This window comes from Theobroma umbraticum, unplaced genomic scaffold, assembly GCF_002168275.2.
Source record: "Theobroma umbraticum cultivar Fairchild unplaced genomic scaffold, ASM216827v3 scaffold_239.1, whole genome shotgun sequence".
Lineage (NCBI taxonomy): Eukaryota > Viridiplantae > Streptophyta > Magnoliopsida > Malvales > Malvaceae > Theobroma > Theobroma umbraticum.
The window spans coordinates 873,899-894,153 of NW_018397273.1; the positions used below are offsets into that span (position 1 = coordinate 873,899).

At 33.6% G+C, this 20,255-nt stretch overlaps 2 protein-coding genes across 3 annotated transcripts in view; both read left to right on the forward strand.

Annotated features, from left to right (window-relative positions):
• The first annotated feature begins 3,952 nt into the window (after nucleotides 1-3,952).
• On the forward strand, nucleotides 3,953-7,438 carry DJ1D (Class I glutamine amidotransferase-like superfamily protein). Its single transcript, XM_021442216.2, has 5 exons — nucleotides 3,953-4,111; nucleotides 4,214-4,330; nucleotides 4,630-5,070; nucleotides 5,913-6,275; nucleotides 6,994-7,438. The coding sequence occupies exons 1-5, from the start codon at nucleotides 4,058-4,060 to the stop codon at nucleotides 7,180-7,182; spliced, it is 1,164 nt and encodes a 387-aa protein (XP_021297891.1). The 5' UTR covers nucleotides 3,953-4,057; the 3' UTR covers nucleotides 7,183-7,438.
• A 1,130-nt stretch (nucleotides 7,439-8,568) lies between these two features.
• ARF8 (auxin response factor 8) overlaps nucleotides 8,569-20,255 on the forward strand; it is a 21,863-nt gene continuing 10,176 nt past the window's right edge. For both annotated transcript variants that reach the window (XM_021442367.1, XM_021442368.2), the window contains exons 1-10: nucleotides 8,569-8,932; nucleotides 9,122-9,234; nucleotides 9,324-9,422; nucleotides 9,506-9,562; nucleotides 9,664-9,819; nucleotides 9,892-9,976; nucleotides 17,125-17,215; nucleotides 17,379-17,543; nucleotides 17,619-17,741; nucleotides 19,495-19,570. In XM_021442367.1, the coding sequence (XP_021298042.1) occupies nucleotides 8,890-8,932; nucleotides 9,122-9,234; nucleotides 9,324-9,422; nucleotides 9,506-9,562; nucleotides 9,664-9,819; nucleotides 9,892-9,976; nucleotides 17,125-17,215; nucleotides 17,379-17,543; nucleotides 17,619-17,741; nucleotides 19,495-19,570 (1,008 nt within the window). In that variant the 5' untranslated portion in view covers nucleotides 8,569-8,889. The remainder of the gene's footprint in view (nucleotides 8,933-9,121; nucleotides 9,235-9,323; nucleotides 9,423-9,505; nucleotides 9,563-9,663; nucleotides 9,820-9,891; nucleotides 9,977-17,124; nucleotides 17,216-17,378; nucleotides 17,544-17,618; nucleotides 17,742-19,494; nucleotides 19,571-20,255) is intronic.

The following is a 20,255-nucleotide window of genomic DNA, read 5'->3' on the forward strand; positions in this document are numbered from 1 at the left end:
CAACAGATTGTAAATTTGTCCTAATTGTAGGAATGGAGGATACAGAGGCTCTGGCTGTTTGAAAGTCTGTAGTTATCCTTGAAGAAGATGCTCCAAAAGACCTACTGGATGAAACTCTCGTTGGCCTATTGAAGACTAATTCTACTGAACCATCTGTAAATTGGGCTACATGATTTATTTCTGTATTTTGTATAGGAACAGGACTTATTGCTCCTTCTATTTTCCATTTATTTGGAAGTTGAACTTCATGCCAGTGTATTGTTCTAGGTATGACAGTGTGTGACCTAGACATGTATGTTTGAATTAGTAGTGTTTCTCCTCTTGGACTGTGAACTAAAGCCTTAGTGTTTATTACAGAGTACATTGCTTTATAATATAATCTGTAAACAATAGTTAAAGGTTCAGATCCAGGCATCATTTTATAATTATGGGTTTGAATCTGGAGTGTTAACGATTTTAAAATATTTCTATCATTTAAAGAAACCATGAAATTTGAAAAACAATTAAAATGTATCGGTCCTCGGCAAAGGCTTGTTTCTATTGTTCCTAACAGGGAATCATTAAATTGGAGATGTCTCTTATCTCTCAGAACAATTAATATTGAAGTGTCTAGACCTTCTTTTGTTAAAGGTTTAGCCCCTACTTGAATCAAGAACTTGCTGTTCATCCAAACCTACAAAACAAAAGAAACATCAGAAGAACTACCAAGAATACTACAAAACTCCCAAATATAAAAATTATAGAAAAATAAAAAAGAAGAGTAGAGAACCCCAACAAATAGACAAAACAATATCCCACCATCCTTTTAATTGACCAATGAAACCTGCAACTAACATGTAGGCTATTGCATGGTCTGTTATTTGTCCGGTTTGGTTTTGTGTTTTGTATACATTGGAAACCATTGGCACTAGATCAGTGCTCCCTTATTGCACCGATGCCACAATTGGGCTCTCCAAGGGAGCACCAGATCTGGTGCTCTTTTAAGAGCCCCAAATTGGGGATCGTGCTCTTTTGGGGAGCTCGATGAGGTTTTTTTTTTTAAAAAATAAATTAATAAAATTATATAATAGTAATTTTTAAAATTAATAAAATGTAAAATTATTTTTTCAATATTGCCATGTCATCAAACTAATGGAACCACTCACTATTAACTAATGGTTAGACCTATGTGTCTAGCGGAAGATATTTTTTTGAAACGAAGTATCCATTTCAAAAACTCATGGGTCTTCGTGTAATTTTGATCAAAACTAAGAGGGTGATGGTATTTTATCTTATTATTTATCATTTTAAAGGATAAAAATGAAAAGTTAAAATTTTACATAAAAAAATGTAAATTTATTGAACTTTATATTTTCATATATAAAGGTAATTTTGTAAATTTATACTACATTCTTAATAAAGTACATTTAAACCAAATATTATAATATAATCTTCCTAGCAATCATATTTCTTGTGATCAACATTTTCTCATGTTATATCAACGCTACAAAATTATCTTTCCAATAATCACATTTTCAGCAATTACATACCATACAATCACATTAACAACAATTATATTCTGAATAAAATACTAAATGTCACCTTTACTTTTCTTGTTTTCCTTTTCTAATAATCCCTCTTTTTTCTTCTCTTTCCTTTTTTTTTGTTCATTCTACATATAGTTTATCCTTTCTCTAGTCTTTATAAAATCTTTTGATCTCCTTCCTTCTTTTTTTTCTTTTCATTCCTTATTCAGCTTCTCTTATTTATAATCTCTATAAAATCTTTTCTTCTCATTCCATTTTTTCTTTGCATTCCTTATCCAACTTCTTTTCTCTCCACTTTCTGTAAAATCACATTGCCCATTCTATCTTCCTTGTCTTCTTTCTTTCTTTCTTTTCTCGTAGTAAGGTATCACCACAAGTTTTTCCCTTTAAAAAATTCTTTTCCTTTTTTACTTCTTACTTTTTAATTAAATATACACACAAAATCTTAAAGTTTGAAATTTTCGTAAATGAAATTGTGGTTGATTGTTGGTTGAAATTTTTTGTAAGTTTAGGTATTGGGTTTCTTATTAGGTGTTTTTTTTATTTTGTGAATATTTGACTATGAACTTTATTGATGTTTTGTTATTAATTTTCTAAGTATGAGAGAAAAAGAGTGTTGTGAAGAGAGAATTAAAAATGACACCACTAGCATCGATAAATGAGAAGAGAAAAAAGAGCATGAAAGATTGAGAGTTGAGAAAGAAAGAAAGTCTAGAAGCAACTTAATAATATTATGGAAGATATTATGACATGTTTAGTTTGTAGAATGGAATAGAATAATCATTTAGTGGGAACAAAATAAACAAATAATATAATAGAATGATTATTATGTAGTTTAATTCATGGAATGGAATAGGGTAAGAATTGCTATTATGACTTATTTTACTGTGTGATTAGTAAAAATAGCTTTAGAACAGTCCAGGAATAAATAATAAAATGACAAAAATACCTTTTAATATAATAAAATTTATTTTCATCAAAAATAAAAATAAATTATATTTTCATTAAATATCACTAATTTATTATTAAATTATTAATGTAAAATTTTAATTTAATTTAATTTTTTCTTTATTTTGATTTTTCCTTTTTTGCTCATTTTATTCTTTTCTTTCTTTTTTTCATATTTGTCATTGGCCATCACAAAAACAGTCGGCGATGTTGGAGCGCCAATCTAGCATTGGCCACAACTAGATCTCATCATTTAAGTGTCGATCTGGCCAATGGTGTCGCTAGATTTAGTGCTTCTCACAACCAGATTGACACTCAAACGGCTAGATTTGACCGTAACCAGCATTAATTCAGCACTCCAACATTGTCGCGGTTTCTCCGATAGTTGATGGAGAACTTGTTGATGACGATGGTAGAGGATGACGGTGGCTGTGGAGGAAGACGATTGTAATTTTGCTTAAAGAAAGAAGGGGTGAGAGGTAGATTAAGAAGAAAGAAAAAAAAAAGGAAAATGAGGGAAAAAAAGCCTTTTATAAAGTTAAGGTTGTAATTATTTTCTTAAATAAGGACATTTTTGTCTAATAAACCTTTTACTCTATTCCATTACTCTATTCCATCAGTCATGAAATGGCTAATGATAAAAGGAGAGGGAAATAGCTAAGCTCTTTTCTCAAGTTAGAAGTAAACTTGTGACACAAGATATTACTTCATCCATGTTTCAATTCGAACCTAATTCAAAAAATTCAAAGTCTACTTCATTGTCATATTTGTCACGTTTTCAAGAAAGAAAATGTATTAATTGACTTTATGGCAAACAAAAGGTTTTTTACAAATGAAGGATGTATTTTTTTTTTGACAATCCATCGATTGGAGTTTACGACTTGATGATTAACAATGTGATAGGAGGTTGTTTCCTTCAAATAATTAAATTGTAAAATTTTATTTTTTAAATATGTATTTATATATAAAATCTTTAAAGCAAATCTTTTATTAAGAAATATATAAAATTTTAAAGAAATTTAATTTGTAAAAACATTTGCAAGTTATTGTCATTTTTAGATAACGACGAACTTAGAGTTAAATACATTAAAAAATGAGAAAACAAGGGGCGAATTGCTCGGTAAATTTTGACACGGCTAATGGAAAAAAGCTCCATTATATTATTTTTTATTGCATAATCAACGAAGGTAGGTATGGATTAAAAAAAAAAAAGTTGCTCGCCTAAAATAAAAATAAATTTATGCGGGGAAAGTAAGGGAAACGGAAGGACTTCCTGGAAAATGAGGCTTCCCTTGTCTTTGTCGAAAGTGGACACATGCTAACGAGTATTGCCACGTAAGGACCGGCGCGGTGTATGAGAGTTTGTCGGATTTCTTTCTTTATTTTTTATGAAAAAAAATCGTATAATAAAATGACGGAACTGCCCATAGTGGGTCAACTGGAAGGGCCAGTCTGAAAAATGCAAAGCAATGTACTGGAATAATAGTTGAGGAATTTTGCCGAAAAGAAGGTAAGGATAAATACAAGGCAGGCTTTAGCTTTGGGCTTTTACGTTGTGAAATAAGTGAGAAACGGCGAAGGCAATGTCGGAAAGAAGGGTTCTGCTGATCTGCGGTGACTATGTCGAGGACTCCGAGGTTCTTTCTTGCTTCTTCTCCTTTGTTTTTTGCTTTTTTTTATTAATATTTGTTTACTAAATTTTCTATCTACTATATATATATATATATTATATGGCGCAGGTGATGGTCCCTTTCCAAGCCCTGCAAGCTTACGGCGTGTCTGTGGATGCTGTTTGCCCCGGAAAGAAGGCTGGCGACTTTTGCCGCACCGCTATTCATCAGTCTTCGGTCCATCAGGTCACCTTTCCTTTTATATTGATGAATGAATGACTGACTGATAAGATAAGATGGTATTTCCATTCAATTCAACCTTTCTTTATCTTACAAACTCAAACGAACATTGGGAAAGTTGGGATTTCTGAATCTTTGTTATATATCTCTCATTTTTCATGTACTGTTTGTCCCACCTATCATGGTTATCTCAAATATTAGTTGTATTGCATTACTGACCTTTCTGTTTTTTTTTTTTTCTCTTTTCCATTTATAATCATTTATTGTTTCTGATTAGTCTGTATTATGATTTCCACTAGTAACAGACCTACAGCGAGTCCCGTGGTCACAATTTTACACTGAATGCATCATTTGATGAAATTGACCACACCCAATATCATGGTTTGATTTTACCTGGAGGGCGAGCTCCTGAATATCTTGCTGTGAATGAATCTGTAGTGGTCCTAGTGCGCAACTTTGTCAATTCTGGAAAGCCAGTTGCCTCGATTTGTCATGCTCCATTGATACTGGCTGCTGCTGGATCAGTTAATGGTCGCAAATGCACTGGTTACCGTGCTGTGAGACCTGCTCTCATTGCTGCTGGTGCACTGTGGGTAGAACCTGCTACCTTGGCGGCTTGTGTTGTTGACGGCAATATCATTTCTTGTTGTTCATATAAGGGACATCCTGAGTTCATCAGGCTCTTTGTGAAAGCACTAGGAGGCATCATAACCACGCCAAACAAAAGGATCCTATTTCTTTGTGGGGTAAAAGTTCTCATTCAATGAATTCAAGTTAAATTTGGCTCATTAGTAGAATACTTTTTGTTTTTCAAATGACTTTGAGTGAATGGATAATAGTTCTAACACGGCGATTAAAAAAATATGTTACTAGTTAGAGATGGGGTTAGTTTTAGTAGCCTGTGCACTAAAAACTCATTTTGGTTAGCATTCTCCTCCAGCTGTTTGAAATACGTACTAGGTTGATCTATTTTAGCTGTTGATACCCTTTATGTGTGTGGTCTGGAAGTGCTTACCTGTACATTGATTTCTGCGATACATGGAAGCATGCATTAGGTGTGTGAGTTTGTTCATAATTGTTTTGAAGTTTAAATAATTGGAAAATAAGACTTGATGGCATTAGTATATTATAAAGGTGTAATGTCCAGTTCTTTGTTCTCTATCTTGGAATATGAAATCAGAAATTTAATGTATATTATAAAGGTGTAATATCCAGCTTTCATTGTTCTCTATCATTGGAATATGAAATCAGAAATTTTCTGTTCTTTATCATTTATCTCTAGCTCGCTTGTTGCTTCCTGTTCTGCTTGCTTTCCTTCTTCTGCTGTACATAAAGGTGGGTTCCATTTTTTTTTTTCATGTTTGCTACTGAATCACTGAATCATATTTTTAAATTTTTTCAATTTCTCCTTTCTGTTTTTCTGCAATATTTATCCTGTGACTGAATGTTTATGGATTTAAGAAGAGATTTCCAAGTTATATACAAATTTTCTGCTTGAAAGTAAGAACCTATGTCAAATTAAACTTGATGAAGAGACATGCCTGCTCACAATATCTTAACACTATTGCTTCTCTTGCTTAATCTGTAGGATTATATGGAAGATTATGAAGTAACTGTTCCTTTCCAGTCACTTCAAGCTCTGGGGTGCCATGTAGATGCAGTTTGTCCTAAGAAGAAGGCTGGTGATACCTGCCCAACTGCCGTCCATGATTTTGAAGGTGACCAAACTTATAGTGAGAAGCCAGGCTATGATTTCACTCTAACGGCTAACTTTGAGGGCATAGATGCCTCAAGTTATGATGCTCTTGTCATCCCTGGGGGTCGAGCACCATCATATTTAGCATTAGATGAGACAGTGATTGCTTTAGTGAAGAAATTTATGGAGTCCAGGAAACCAGTTGCATCCATTTGCCATGGACAGCAAATTTTAGCCGCTGCTGGTGTTCTCAAGGTAGCATTTCTGACGTTGATTGTTAAGAACGAATTTCATATTATTAAAACTCCATTGCATACACGTGTTGTTGATTTCAATTACTTGGAACAATCTTGATTAACATGTAATGTATGTGAGCCCTGTCAGATGTCCATCCAAACATGTTTTTTGTAGCTCAAATAATGTTCTAGCAATTGCTCTGCTTTTGAGGTTTTATTTGATTTTTCTTTTCACCATATTTACTTTGTTGTAGAAAATAATAATGGTGTCATGCACATATGATTATTCTTAATGGGAACATTTGAACCATGGTATTGATGCTAGATAAATAACATTTATATGGTATTATTGTTTTCCCCACTGTTCTACATATTTTAGGGATCTTTCTTAGTAAGGTCACATACATATGTAGGAATACACATCACTGCATACATTAATACATTGTTACACATAAGGGTAATGTCATGCATTTTTATTGACTTAACTTACATTTTCAATATTTAATTGTTCAAAAACATAAATTTGCTTTTGTATTCAAACAAACTCTTTTGCTTTTGCGTATAGAAGCAAAAAAAAAGCAGCGGAAGTAAGAAACATACAAAGCTTAAAATCTATGCAAATTTTATGATAGAATGGCTGTCACATTATGTTGCTTATTATATTTGTTAACAAAATTGTTTAGTTTCGACTTATTGTTCTGTCCATGTCATAATTTCTAACCTGGCTTCCAATTCAGGGGATGAAATGTACTGCATACCCGGCTGTGAAACTTAACGTGGTCTTGGCAGGAGCAACCTGGTTAGAACCTGATCCTATACATCGTTGCTTCACTGATGGAAATTTGGTAACTGGAGCCGCTTGGCCAGGGCACCCAGAGTTCATTTCTCAATTAATGGCTTTGCTTGGTATTAAAGTTACCTTCTAGCTTTGTGAGTCTATATACATGTAAGGAGCAAATGTTGTAAAACTCATGTGAATATGTGACTTCGTTCACGCAACTGGTTATGCAACCGGTAGGGCATGCTAATAAGGTTGCAAAAAGCCACGAACTGGTCTCCCCTGTTCCCCCGTTATCCCCACATTTCCCTCGTTGTTGTTTTTAACAGGCTTCCTTTGTGTGCTAAGACATGATTATGGATGTTTCTAATTTTGGATTGTGCCATTTTGGTCGTGGATGAATATGCATTTTGTCATTTGATGGGTTATCAAATAGTATCGTCCTTGGTTTTCGGACCCTCTTCATTTGGGAGGGTTTCCGCTGCCATTGTGGAGGGAAATAAGAAAACTTTTCGCATGATACTTTAAAACAAAGTTTAAAATTATTTTTTAAAAAATATATTTATATTTTATATTTTATATTAAATAGTTAAGAATGTTATTTAATATTTAATATTATATAACATATTGATATATAATAATAAATAACAATGTGATAGTTTTATTTTATTTTTTATAAGTGAAGGAAGAGGATTTGAATTTGATTTTTAAGTAAAAGATTATACATTAATCAATATATCAAATATTCACGTGCATGATGATATGGTAGATTGATTTTACTTTTTATAATATAATTTTAAAATAAAATAATAAATAATATTTTATTATTAATAATTAATTATAAAAATTTATTAAATTAAAAATAAAAATATATAAATTTACTTAAATATAATAAAAAATAAAAATTTATTTAAAACTTTTTAAATATTATGTCAAAAGATTTTTCATATCATTACATTGTTGCTCATATTATTATATTGAACTTGATTTTAATTCGGACATACTTATTTGATTTGATTTTTATTAAAAGTTCAAATTATTTGAATTAAATTGATTTATGTTTTCAAAAAATTTAAGTATAAAAGATAAAAAATAAAAAATAAAAATTCTTTATCAAACTGAATTAAACTTTAGCGCAGGGATAGAGTGTGTGTAGTGTAAATTTATAAGGCGAGTGGTGGATGGAGTCAGAAGTACGGTCTCCTTTGGCAGTAAATCTTTGGCCCTCTATTTGCAGTAGTATGACACAATCTTACTCTCTTCTCTCAACTCAATAATAAAAAAGAAAAAATAAAAAATAAAAAAAAAATACAACTTTTACTAGTATTATGGACACCATCCGTACTTCTGACAACGACCACTGAAGGATGGTGGCACATGCCCTGCTGTCATATCAGAACTCCAATGGACGCTCAGGATGCTCCCGTACGGATGAGCTAACGGCTGAGATTCTCTCTCCTCCAAGTTCTCTCTCTACTGCTTCATGTCCAGCTTGGTCGGGTCTCCTATAAAACCACTCTTCTTCTCTTCTCTCTCTTTCTTTTCCTTTGAGTCTTTCTCTCTCTCTCACTCACTCAGTCTTTCCTTTGCAGATACCAATACCCAATACCCATGGTGTTCTTCTGGAAGAAGAAGAGGAAACACTTTAATCTTCTTCTTCTCCTCGTTTTCAAGTGAAGATCTAAAAATGGGTTTCTTTTCTTTCCTTTTTTAGAGTCTTAGGGTTTCCATTTCCTGTATAATAATTGCAGTATGGGTGAGGGTTGGGATTTCTGTTGGACTTTTTTAAAGACATAACAGTTGCGTTCAATTCAATTCAATTTTTCTCGTCCTTGGAACTAAAACTAAGTTTGATATGAAGCTTTCAGCGTCAGGCCTGGGTCAGCAGGGTCATGAAGGTATTCTTCAGTCTTATTATTTTTGTTTTAATCCTTTTCAGTTCTTCTTGAATATATAAAGCAAAAAATTGTCATTATTCTTGTAGCTTGTCCATGCTCATTTTGGCTTAAATCCCGATATATTTGCATGTAAATTGGGTTTCATTTCTTTACAATTATTTTTATTACAATAATATGAATGATGATTAGGGGAAAACAAGTGCTTGAACTCGGAGCTGTGGCACGCGTGCGCTGGGCCACTGGTGTGCCTACCCACCGTGGGGAGCCGTGTGGTCTACTTTCCTCAGGGTCATAGCGAGCAGGTTCTCCTTTTTAACTTTCTTCTCTCTGCTTAACCAAATCTATTTCTTTTTTCTTTTGGGGCGTTGCTTACAATGAAATCAACTTGCAGGTAGCAGCCACAACTAACAAGGAGGTTGACGCCCACATTCCCAATTACCCCAACTTGCCTCCTCAGTTGATATGTCAGCTCCACAATGTTACCATGCATGTCAGTTCCTTCGTTTATCTTCATATTCATCCATACACAAATAAATGTCTCAGAGTTAAGACAGTTTATGCGCGTTATTTCAGGCAGATGTTGAGACAGATGAAGTATATGCCCAAATGACATTGCAGCCTTTGACACCAGTATGATTGCTTTCTTCTTTAGTTCGATACTTTTTGGTTTTTATATTGATGTTTTCTTTTTCTTTTTTTGGTTACTTTTTTTCGTCTATACATTCATACAGGAAGAGCAGAAGGATACATTTCTTCCTATGGAGTTGGGAATTCCAAGCAAGCAGCCAACCAATTATTTCTGCAAGACACTGACAGCAAGTGATACCAGTACCCATGGAGGGTTTTCTGTTCCTCGTCGTGCTGCTGAGAAAGTCTTCCCTCCATTGGTACTATCTCTCTTATATCGTTAGTTCCAAACTGGTTTCTGAGTGCTGATGCGATCCTTCTTTCTCTTGCAGGACTTCTCGCAGCAGCCACCAGCTCAGGAACTTATTGCAAGGGATCTCCATGATGTTGAGTGGAAATTTAGACATATCTTTAGAGGTTAGTTTCGACTTCTGTTCCTGTCAAGCATTCTTACAGGCTATAATAATTTTTAGGTTCATTGGACTTGTAAGTTATTAGAGCTTGCCGTGCTATCTTAATTTTAAGGCTCTGTTGGTTTAAATACAATTAAAACTCTGATCTCCAAACTGAAATTTCAACAGGCGAAGAATAAGCTCTTTTCCTTAGGGAAAATTCATAGTGTTGTAGTGGACTTGCTGATATTTTCCTTTCTTGCTACTTTGGAAGTTGCTAATAGCACAACAATGTTATAGGCTTATAGCTGCTTGAGATCACTGAATTTTGAGAAACATGTTTGATTATAGTGTTGAATAAATTACTCAAAACTTGTCTTTTTTGCCTCGAATAATAATTTTTTCTGGTCTTGTATCTTACTATTCCCTTTGATCAGTTGTCCATATTGGTTCCTCTTGTTTATATGTGGAAGTAAAACATCCATGATTTGTGTTAGGGCTTGTACATTCCTGGTTTGAATATTCATTTTCTGTGTGCTTAATTTTTTATTGTTTGTCCTGGAAAAATGTCTTCATGAAACTCTTGGAAACATAAATAGTTTTGCGGTTTACCTCCTGAGCAAGAAATCAAATTGATACTTTTCAAATACCTGTCTCATTTATTAATCAACCATTCTCGTATTGTCATCATATGGCTCATCAGCTTAATATCTCTTTAATTAGTAGGATTCTCTATGTCGGATTTGTTTTTGTATAGTGGTACTAAGTGCTCTTTCTCCACTTGGTTGGCATTTTTTTTTGTGTTATGAGGATCTTATCAAATAAGTTTGTGAGATATGATATTCCTTTTTCTTTTTTCCTTTTCTACTTCCATGCTTTAATGGGGATGCCATCCCGTCCCATTGGTTTTTACTTTTCAACATTTTAAGAGTGTCCTTTCTATTTGCTGAGTCATTTGGTAGAACTAGAATTGCTCTTTTCTTCCCAATTGTGTTTGAGTTCATAAAATGAATCCTGAAAATTACTTCTTTGTTTATCCTTCATAGCCTTCTCAAGAACAAACATATATTTCTCCATTATCCTTAATACACTTGATTCAAATTTTTATTCCGGTTCTCTCATTTTGGCAAGTTTGTATCTCTTTGGTAGCTAGCCACTAAAAATCGGCGTGAGCTAAAACTTTTTCTTCACTTATTGCCTTTTTGACCTTTCTTTGTTGCTTTGCACGTTGCTAGATTTTCTCTACAATGCTTTATAAAAAGCTCTTTTAACTTGAACTTTATTTTGTAGTTATTTTTTCTACCACCAAGATTCATTTTGTGTAAAAGCCCCCCTTTTTGGTTTTTCAAAACCTTAAAATGTACTTAATAGCCTTTGTTGTAACTAGGGCTGTAAAACGAGTTGATATGGGTCGACACGGTGCCAGGCTTGAGTTTGTGCTTGAGTGCGATTCGAAAAATAATCAAGTGAATTGAGCTTGTTTCAATTAGGTTTTTACTTATGTAAGGAGCTTGAAACTTGACTTAAGCTTGAGCTAGAGTTCGAAATCAGAACTCAATTGACACTTTAAAATATGCAAAGAAACAATATCTCTCATTAAGAAATGTCTATAATACTAAAAATATTTAAACAAAAATCAAAGCTCAATGAGGCTTGTGAGCCACTCGAGCTGAGTATTACAAAGCTTGAGCTCATCTCAATTAGTTACTTGAGTAGCTTGAGCTCGACTTGACAGTGAATGAATCAAATTTTACTATTCATTGAGCTAAGCCTGAATAGCTTACGAGTAGTTTGACTTGTTTACACTCTAGTTGTAACAAGTGTTTTCTTGTTATCATACTTGTGCACTTTATTTGCTTTAAATTCCTTGCCCTCCTTTCTCTTGTTGTGGCAAGTTTGTATGTCGCTTACTTGGTATTCAACTAGGTACAAGAATCATCCTAAGTCAAAGTCTTTACTTATTTTTTAGTCTTCTTAGCCATTTTCTTTGTCATCTTGTACTTTGCAATGGTTTCCCTCACGCATCGTAAGCTTCTTTAAGAACAAAAACTATTTTCTTTTTCTAATCATGACCTTTTCTCTTACTTTTTTGACCAAGAGTTATTATAGGTGGTCACCTTTTGATTCTTGTAAAATAGTTTGAGCCACATTTTGGATGTGGTTACACATATCATTCCACTTAGAATTTGCTCTCTCATTTGCTTGACAACCTTGTTTAAGCAACTTGTTCTTAAAAGCCATAAGTTTCCTCCATTCAAATCTCTCCATTTACTTCTTTCCTTCCATAGTTAGACATAGGGGGCTAATTGAGCGAAGCGAAGCCGGCTAAGGGTTGAGCTTGGTCGACCTTTAATTTTTTGTGCTTAAGCTTAGTTTGAAAAATAATTGAGTTACTTGACCTCAACTCGACTAGGTTCCATTATGATCAACTTACGTAAGGAGCTTGAAACTCGCTTTCTTTTGAGATTGAGGCTCAAATTTAAAACTCAAATAATATTGAAAAGGTGTTGATAGATATTATATGTTATATATATATGTATAAAATATTAAAAAATAAAGAAATTCAAATCTATAAGAATTGAGCATTCTAAAGCTTGAACTTGCCTTGAACTCAACTAGATAGTGAACAAGTCGAGCTTGGGTAGCTCATGAGTAGCTTGATTTGTTTACACCTAAGTTTAACATGTATGCCATGTATAATAACATATACTTGTGGGTCAAGGTTTTCCTGGTTACGCCTAAGGTTGATGTCTATGTTATGTATAATAACATATCTTGGTGGCTCAAGGTTTTCCTGGGGAGACTTTAGAATCTCTACAATCTGTGCCCTTTGTTTGGTACATCATCTTTATAAGTGATATGTGATGACATGCTAATCTTATTTCTAAAACAAGTTTAGCTATCATGAGGTCATATGTTATAACAAAGTTTGTGATGGCCTTTCCTTGATCATCTGTCTTTTCTGAAGCCATAACCTGCATGAATAATTTCTGGTTTCCTTGGTCTCTTTTTTCACATGCCCATTTGAATCTCCCCACTGAATTCTTCTTTTCTTGATGGGACCTTTGGATCATACCAATGAAATCTTCTCAGAACTAACTTATCCAATTCACATGAGGTGTATATACAATCACCTTATTAAAGGTCTTTTCTCCACCACTGATTTGATACCTTTGATTCTGTATCAAATCCTTTTGAAATTCCCAACACCATCCTTCAAGGTCTTGACCATGATGATAACATATTAGTTTTTGTTCAATTCTTACCTAAATATAAGGTTGAAGCTCAGAGTCAAGTTCCCTGGCTTTTCTTAGTCTCTTGGATTCACTTAATTCTTCTAAATAGCCTCAACGACCTCCCCAATTACGTGTTAATGACAGTAGTCCAAGTCCAAAAACCCACATTATAGTTTTTGGATATCTTCTTTACCTGCACATGTATAAAGATGCTTATCAATTGAATGAATAAAGGAACAAGTAAAATGATTTTTAGAGATCACAATTTCCAAAGATTTATGTAATTTGCATAGTATTAATCGTTAGGATTTTGGGTTTAAATGATTTATCACGCGAGCTAGATATTCGATAGTACATGTTATATAAAAAAGGGTTTCAGTTCCTGTCGTAATTGTACCATACTTCAGAAATGTATTTTGAATTTTGAGTTCACAAAAATGACTCGATTCATCTTCTTATACAAACATAGGAATTTTTTGGTTGCTTAAACTGACACATTATGCGTATATCCACTAAATTAGAGCGGAGATTTTTTCTATTGGGTTGAAAGCAAGTTAAGGATATATAGTAATTTAGAGAAATAATGATTCATAAAGTACAAAAAATCTGAACTTAATGGATTGGTTTCAACATCCCAGTGATTTTGACTAAATCTTTTACATATATATGTACTTTGCTAGCTATAGCATCATCGTGGTTTTATAACAATCCTTATCAATAAAGATTTGACCAAGTTTTATGATGGTTGTTGGCTATCCAATGCAACTGTCCTGGTTTATCTGGCTGGGGGGTAATTATAATATAGGAGCCTTGGACTTAATGTAGTCACTACATCAATTATATTCTTTTTATTGAATATCACATTTACTTGGATTCCAATTCAATTTTTAATTCTTTTCTTGTCAAGACATTTCCTAAATGCTTATTTGCAACCAAACTACATTGCTAAACTCAGCTGCAAAATCAAAATAGGCTGTGAAGAGCTTGAAAATTGTATCCATGTTTCTTTTTTAAAAAAATTACATATTATGCATTAAAAGAAAGTAAATGTAAAATACTACCCTTGATTTAAATACTTTAAATGCTAAAGGAATGGAAAGGTTGTAGCTGAATCTGAGAAAGGTTGGGCCTTGTTTGTTTGATGAGATCAAAGTATTCCTAGATTTGACTATCAAAAAATGACTAGTGAATTGATAATAATGTACTATAATAAGTATGAAAAGAATTCTCAGGAGTTGTGATTTAAATGGAAATAAATGTAGTGCATGTGGGAGACATCTACTTCCAAAGAAGTCAATATGTAAGTTTCATTGGGGAAAGAGACATTTCACCTCTTGATTAAAGATAGATCAAAATCTTTAATGCCCATTCTTTCTATTAATACATAATTCTTTAAGATACAGATTGTGCATGGTGTTCATAATTGCTAGAAGTCAATTGAATGATTACTTGAGTTGTGTCCAATTAATCTATCTTGGGTCTATGGTATTTTGAACTCCTTGATTGACACCAAAAATTCTTACCTTAAGCTGAATTTGGACTTTCATTTCACTTATGTTTCTTGAACAAAATTATCTTACACAAAGTTATGCTATTGATATTACCATGAATCCATTAAGCTTGAAGAAAAACTATGGTAAAGTGTTAACAGGTATCCTTAATGCACAGGTCACCCTCTTGCATTATTAGGACTTTCTTATGCTGCTTTGAGTTGGGTGTGGGTGTCAGGTACGTGTGTATGTGTCTAAGTGTCTGACCTGTCCATTGGTCTAAATTTGTGATATGCAGATGGGCAACAAAGGATATAAAAGCAGAATATGGGTGCAGGGACTTGTTTCTCTCTCTGCCTGCAGTTTTATGGTGAAATGGGTTTGTAAACGTTTTATGTGTAGGTGTCAAAAGCCAAATAACGGCAAACCAACCTACTAGCTAGGAGACAAATAAAAGAAGGCCTAAATGCTAGTATTTTCTTTGAATAGATGTGGAAGAATCCCAAACCAGCCTAAATTCTTTCTTTGTTCTATACAATTAAGCAGAGTCCAGATACAAGAGCCAAATTTTCTTTTTAATTTTTATTAAATATCTGTATAATATCTTGTTTTGTCATTGTTTTCTCCACTACTTTGATTGGCCAGTCTATGTGCATTTTATCCACTGTTGCCTTGAGGAATCAATTCTCAAGTGGCCATTATTGCATGTAGGATGGTGATTGGCCAGTTAGCAGACACCATATTCAGCTGCAATGTTCTACATTTCCAACCCAACTTCCTTTTTCTATTTTTGGAATTCTCTCGACCCCAGGGGATATCTTTATCACACCTAATCTGTTCATGTTCTTCGTCTATGACACAATGTTGTCCGAGTGATGCTGATTTATCCCAATTCTTGGTGTTACCTCCTAAGACTTGTCCGTTGAATCTGACACATATCCCGCTTATCCTTACTGGCGTCGAGTCATTTTGATGTGGATACGTGACCGAAAATGTTGAGTTTGGGCAATACAAATCATCTAAATACGGTTGATCTAAAGAAGCTCAAAATTTCTAAGATATTTCGAATTGATTTATTACTTTCACAGCTTGAGATGAAGAACTTATGTGTCAGTTAGACTGTTAAAATATTATTTTGATGAGGCATTTAACAGAAGAGAATGCGTGGTTGGGGCTGCAGTGTGATAAGCACCTAGTTATGGCTCTTTGGTATAAGTTCATGGTAGCACTTGGTTGGATATGTTTCTAGCTTTGATGATTTGTTTGTCAAATCAATTAGTTGAACTTGTCAGAAGCTATAACATCATGCAATGAACTTGACCCTCTTTATATGGGAGAGATTGTCATCTTGTTTCTAGCAGTCATAGAGACGCTTTCCTTTTTTTTTTGTAATTATAAACTAATGTTTGGGGCTACTGGGGCCTATCTTGCTTGTGTTCCCGTTGGTAGACACTTTCTTTGATTTCGATTATTAGTTGAATGGATTGGGCTTTTATAAGTAGTACTTTGATAGTTCAAGAAAGAGAGTTAACAAGGTCAATTCTTAGCCTTTTATGCAACTTACATTGTATTGGAGTTTGTCACAGTGCCTCATGCATAGAGTTTTCAAGAAATTTTGTAAAATGTTCTTTAATAGCAGTTGTCCATTTTCTAAAGGTACAGTGCTTTTATTATATTTCATCTGGGCTCTAAATTTAGAAGCTTTGGCATGCAAACCATATTTGGATCTTGTGTAAAATCCTGGTAATGACAGAAATAAAGACTGATGCATTGCTTTTTGTGCCCATATTGTGGAGACATGAACTTGTTAGTATTTTTGCTGCTAGAATCTATAAGCTACTGAAAGAGGATGATTCTGTACTACTTTCTAATTTAGAGGAACTTAGAAGCCAGATCTGAGATAAATTGCCAAATACTGGCAACCTCAAATCATCAAATGTGCTTCAAAGTAAGGTTTCAGTGCTAGAACCAGCGTTGATGCATACTTTAAAGGGTTATGGAAGTTACTGCCATCGTGCTTAGTCATCATGTAATTAGAACTAGCTATGAGGTTTCACTCTATGTAATGAAAATACTGTCACTAAGTGGTTTAACTGGGCAGGGTGTGGGACTAACAATTGCTAAATAAATTTCAAAACTCAAAACCTTATAAACTGAAGTTCATTTATGTACGAGATTCCCTTAAATTCTTCTGGGTTGATTGACTTAGATATTCTACATACTTTGAGGTAGTACTTTAGTGCATTGGCTCGGTAGTAATTTTTCTCTACTGGTTCTTTTGTGCCTGTAATTGGGGGAACCATGGTTGTGCCATCTTCTTGGAACTGCTTTAGACAACCATTTTAATGATTAATTAGATTGTGTTTTGTTGCGCACTAAAATGATAAATCTAATTGTATAACTATTGATTTTCTATTTAATTTGACATAATGTCACTCAACTTGCAGGACAGCCTAAACGTCACCTTCTTACTACAGGCTGGAGTGTGTTTGTTAGTGCCAAGAGACTTGTTGCAGGGGATTCTGTTCTTTTTATTTGGTATTCATTTTCTTTTTCCTACCAATGCTGCTGAATCTGTATATATATATGTATATTTTTTTAAATTTGGTCCATGCGGTTTGTTGGGTTACATAGCTGGAGAGGAGGGCAAGAGTATGTAAATATTAGTTATTGACCATATCTTGTCAAATTGTGTCATTAGGAATGAAAAGAATCAGCTGCTTTTGGGAATTCGCCGTGCCACTCGCCCACAAACTGTAATGCCATCATCTGTTTTATCTAGTGATAGCATGCACATTGGACTCCTTGCTGCTGCAGCTCATGCTGCTGCAACTAATAGCTGCTTTACAATATTTTATAATCCAAGGTGGTGATATTTTCTTAACCTCTTTCATTGTTCTTTATGTCTTATCTGTTAACATGATTCTTGTCATATGTCCAGGGCTAGTCCATCTGAGTTCGTGATACCCCTTTCAAAATATGTCAAGGCTGTTTTCCACACACGTGTCTCAGTTGGGATGCGTTTTCGGATGCTTTTCGAGACAGAAGAATCAAGTGTTCGTAGGTATTATAGTTCTTGATGGTTCACTTAGTATTATTTGAGTGGTTATCTCATATGATTCAATGAATTGCTTCTGTTTATTTGATTTGTGTTCTTGAAAGCCATCTACAATGTTTTTTAAATCTTTCAGTGACTTCTGATATTGTGGACAATAACTTGTGTATACATTGAAATAAGACTGCCATGTAAGTCACTCATGCCGGTGCTTGTGTCAAATATTAGGTAAAATGTTCATGGTGTGAAAGCAGTTTCCTTGCATTAGATATTGAAATAGTATTTTGTGAAAAAGGTAAAATGTTCATGGTGTGAAAGCAGTTTCCTTGCATTAGATATTGAAATAGTATTTTGTGAAAATGTTATATAATTTTTTTTTCCTTAAAATATTTGGATTTTGTAAGTTTTAGTAGAACTAGTAACAGTCGGTAAAAGTTGGGATATTGCACCATGCTTTACTCTTCCACACCACAAAATTTTATTATGTTTTTGAACTTCTGGATCATGAGAAAATGGAGTATAATTGATTAAGTTTTAAACTTTCTGTTTGTCTATTGCATACAAGTAATTTCGTGTCAATTTAAAATCTTAACACATAACTGATTGTATCCATATCTAAAAATCTCAACAATCATAAGTTAGGGGATTATATGGGTTCTCCACAAGTTCTTAATAAGTACATTAGGATAATTTGTGATTTAAATAATACAGAATTATAGTTTCAAGGCTGTGTGGTAATAGAGAGATTGGATAAGAAGAGCTAATCTCACTTTTTCTTTTTTCTTTTTGACTCTTTTTTAGAGGGAGAGAACTTATAATAACTTTGTTTATAATGCAGGATATGCTTTGGTATGAAAATTTGATAACTGAACCTTTTTTTTGTTAAAAAAAACTTTGTTGTGCAGATAGTTGAACTTTTAGGAATGAGTTAAATTGTAGATAAAATAACTACATATTAAATAGTAAATATAAATATGTACACAAGCTATATTTCAGGATAATATTGGCAGAAAAGAGATTAAATTACATGATAAATGCAAAGGGACTGACAAGCATCAGGTTAATATTAGGCAATGTAAATTATAACATCACAGGTACACAGAGTAACTAATAGAATATTCTATTGTTGCAGCTTGATTAGATGCTAGGAAAGTAATTAAACATTTTTCAGATATTGTTGAAACTTCAGGGGAAAAATGAGAGAATATGATGCAAAAGAAACCAAAGGTTGATTTTAAGAAAAAGGAGAAGGGCTTAGCCAAACAAAAAAAAGAAAAGAAAAGAAAAAGGAAAAGGAAATGGAAGAAACAAAAAATGATGGGGAGAAAAATAAGACAATAAATAATTAGGAAAGGGAAAATGAGTGAAGAAGAAAAGGGGGGAAACAGTAAAAATGATTACAGGTATTATGCAGCTAAGTGCGAATGTGAATGCTAGTATAATTAGAAAAGAAGTTTGTGATGTGGAAGCAGTGTGTGTATACTAGAGCAGAGAGCATCAGGTGGGGCCTTTTTAAGAAATCCCCTAGTCATGACAGCCATTGATTAGAGAACCATCAATATAAGACTACTCTTAATTTATTGGAAATACTGTTTTTGATGGACGCTATTTGATATTGTCTGCCAGTTGGTGTTTGTCTTCAGCATATGTTGAAAGTGCAGTCCTAAAGGTGTACCTCGTGATAGTGTTGGACCAAAGAGCCACTGTTTCTATGTTGCACCATATATGTGTTTATTGCTGGATGCCTTTTTTCATTCTCCAGGTATATGGGTACGATAACTGGCATAAGTGATTTGGATTCTGTTCGCTGGCCAAATTCTCATTGGCGGTCTGTGAAGGTAATTATTAACGTACTTTTACATGCATCTCGTAATAGATGGTGCATGGCACCTTTTGTTTATTGTTTGTGATGGTATGATGTCATATTCTTTTATATTATCCATGTGGAGAAAAATTCTTCTGTATTTTGTGTCCATGATTTTTTGTAAAAAGTTTAAAGGATGAAATTTACCCTAGAAATTATCTTCATGACCATATCTTCCATTAATTGTTGATTTATGAATTGTTTCTAATTTGGGGATAGAACACAAGTTGCATGATTATGTGAACTTAGAATCTTGTAAAAAAGAGGTTAGGGAGATTGTGGGACCTATAATGCTGAGTTACGGAGGTAGTAGTATTATCTAATACTAGTTTCTAGTTTAAAGCCTTTATATCATTTGTAATCATAATGTGCTTGTATAGCTGCTAGGATTCTTGAAGTTTCTTGTGGGAACATCCTTGGTATTAAAAAAAAGGAATATTTTATATCTTGTTTTGTACAAATTTTCGGCTTTATCAACTTCATCATATTAAATATCTTAAGTACCAAAACTAGCCATTTCATCATCTAGAAGCAGAAACACATGTAGATGTTAGCAGGGACAAATGAAAAGTGACGACAAAAATAACCCAGTTTAACAGCCAATAACCACCCTTTGCGAAGGTGGTTGTTCTTGGCGACTCTAAGCCTATTCCACTGCA

What these genes read in the sequence shown, in the direction of transcription:
- DJ1D (XM_021442216.2), top strand. Translation starts at nt 4,058, where the DNA reads ATGTCGGAAAGAAGGGTTCTGCTGATCTGCGGTGACTATGTCGAGGAC. An exon ending in ATCAGTCTTCGGTCCATCAG is followed by an intron (nt 4,331 to 4,629) that starts GTCACCTTTCCT and finishes CACTAGTAACAG; the next exon opens with ACCTACAGCGAGTCCCGTGG. An exon ending in CCGCTGCTGGTGTTCTCAAG is followed by an intron (nt 6,276 to 6,993) that starts GTAGCATTTCTG and finishes CTTCCAATTCAG; the next exon opens with GGGATGAAATGTACTGCATA.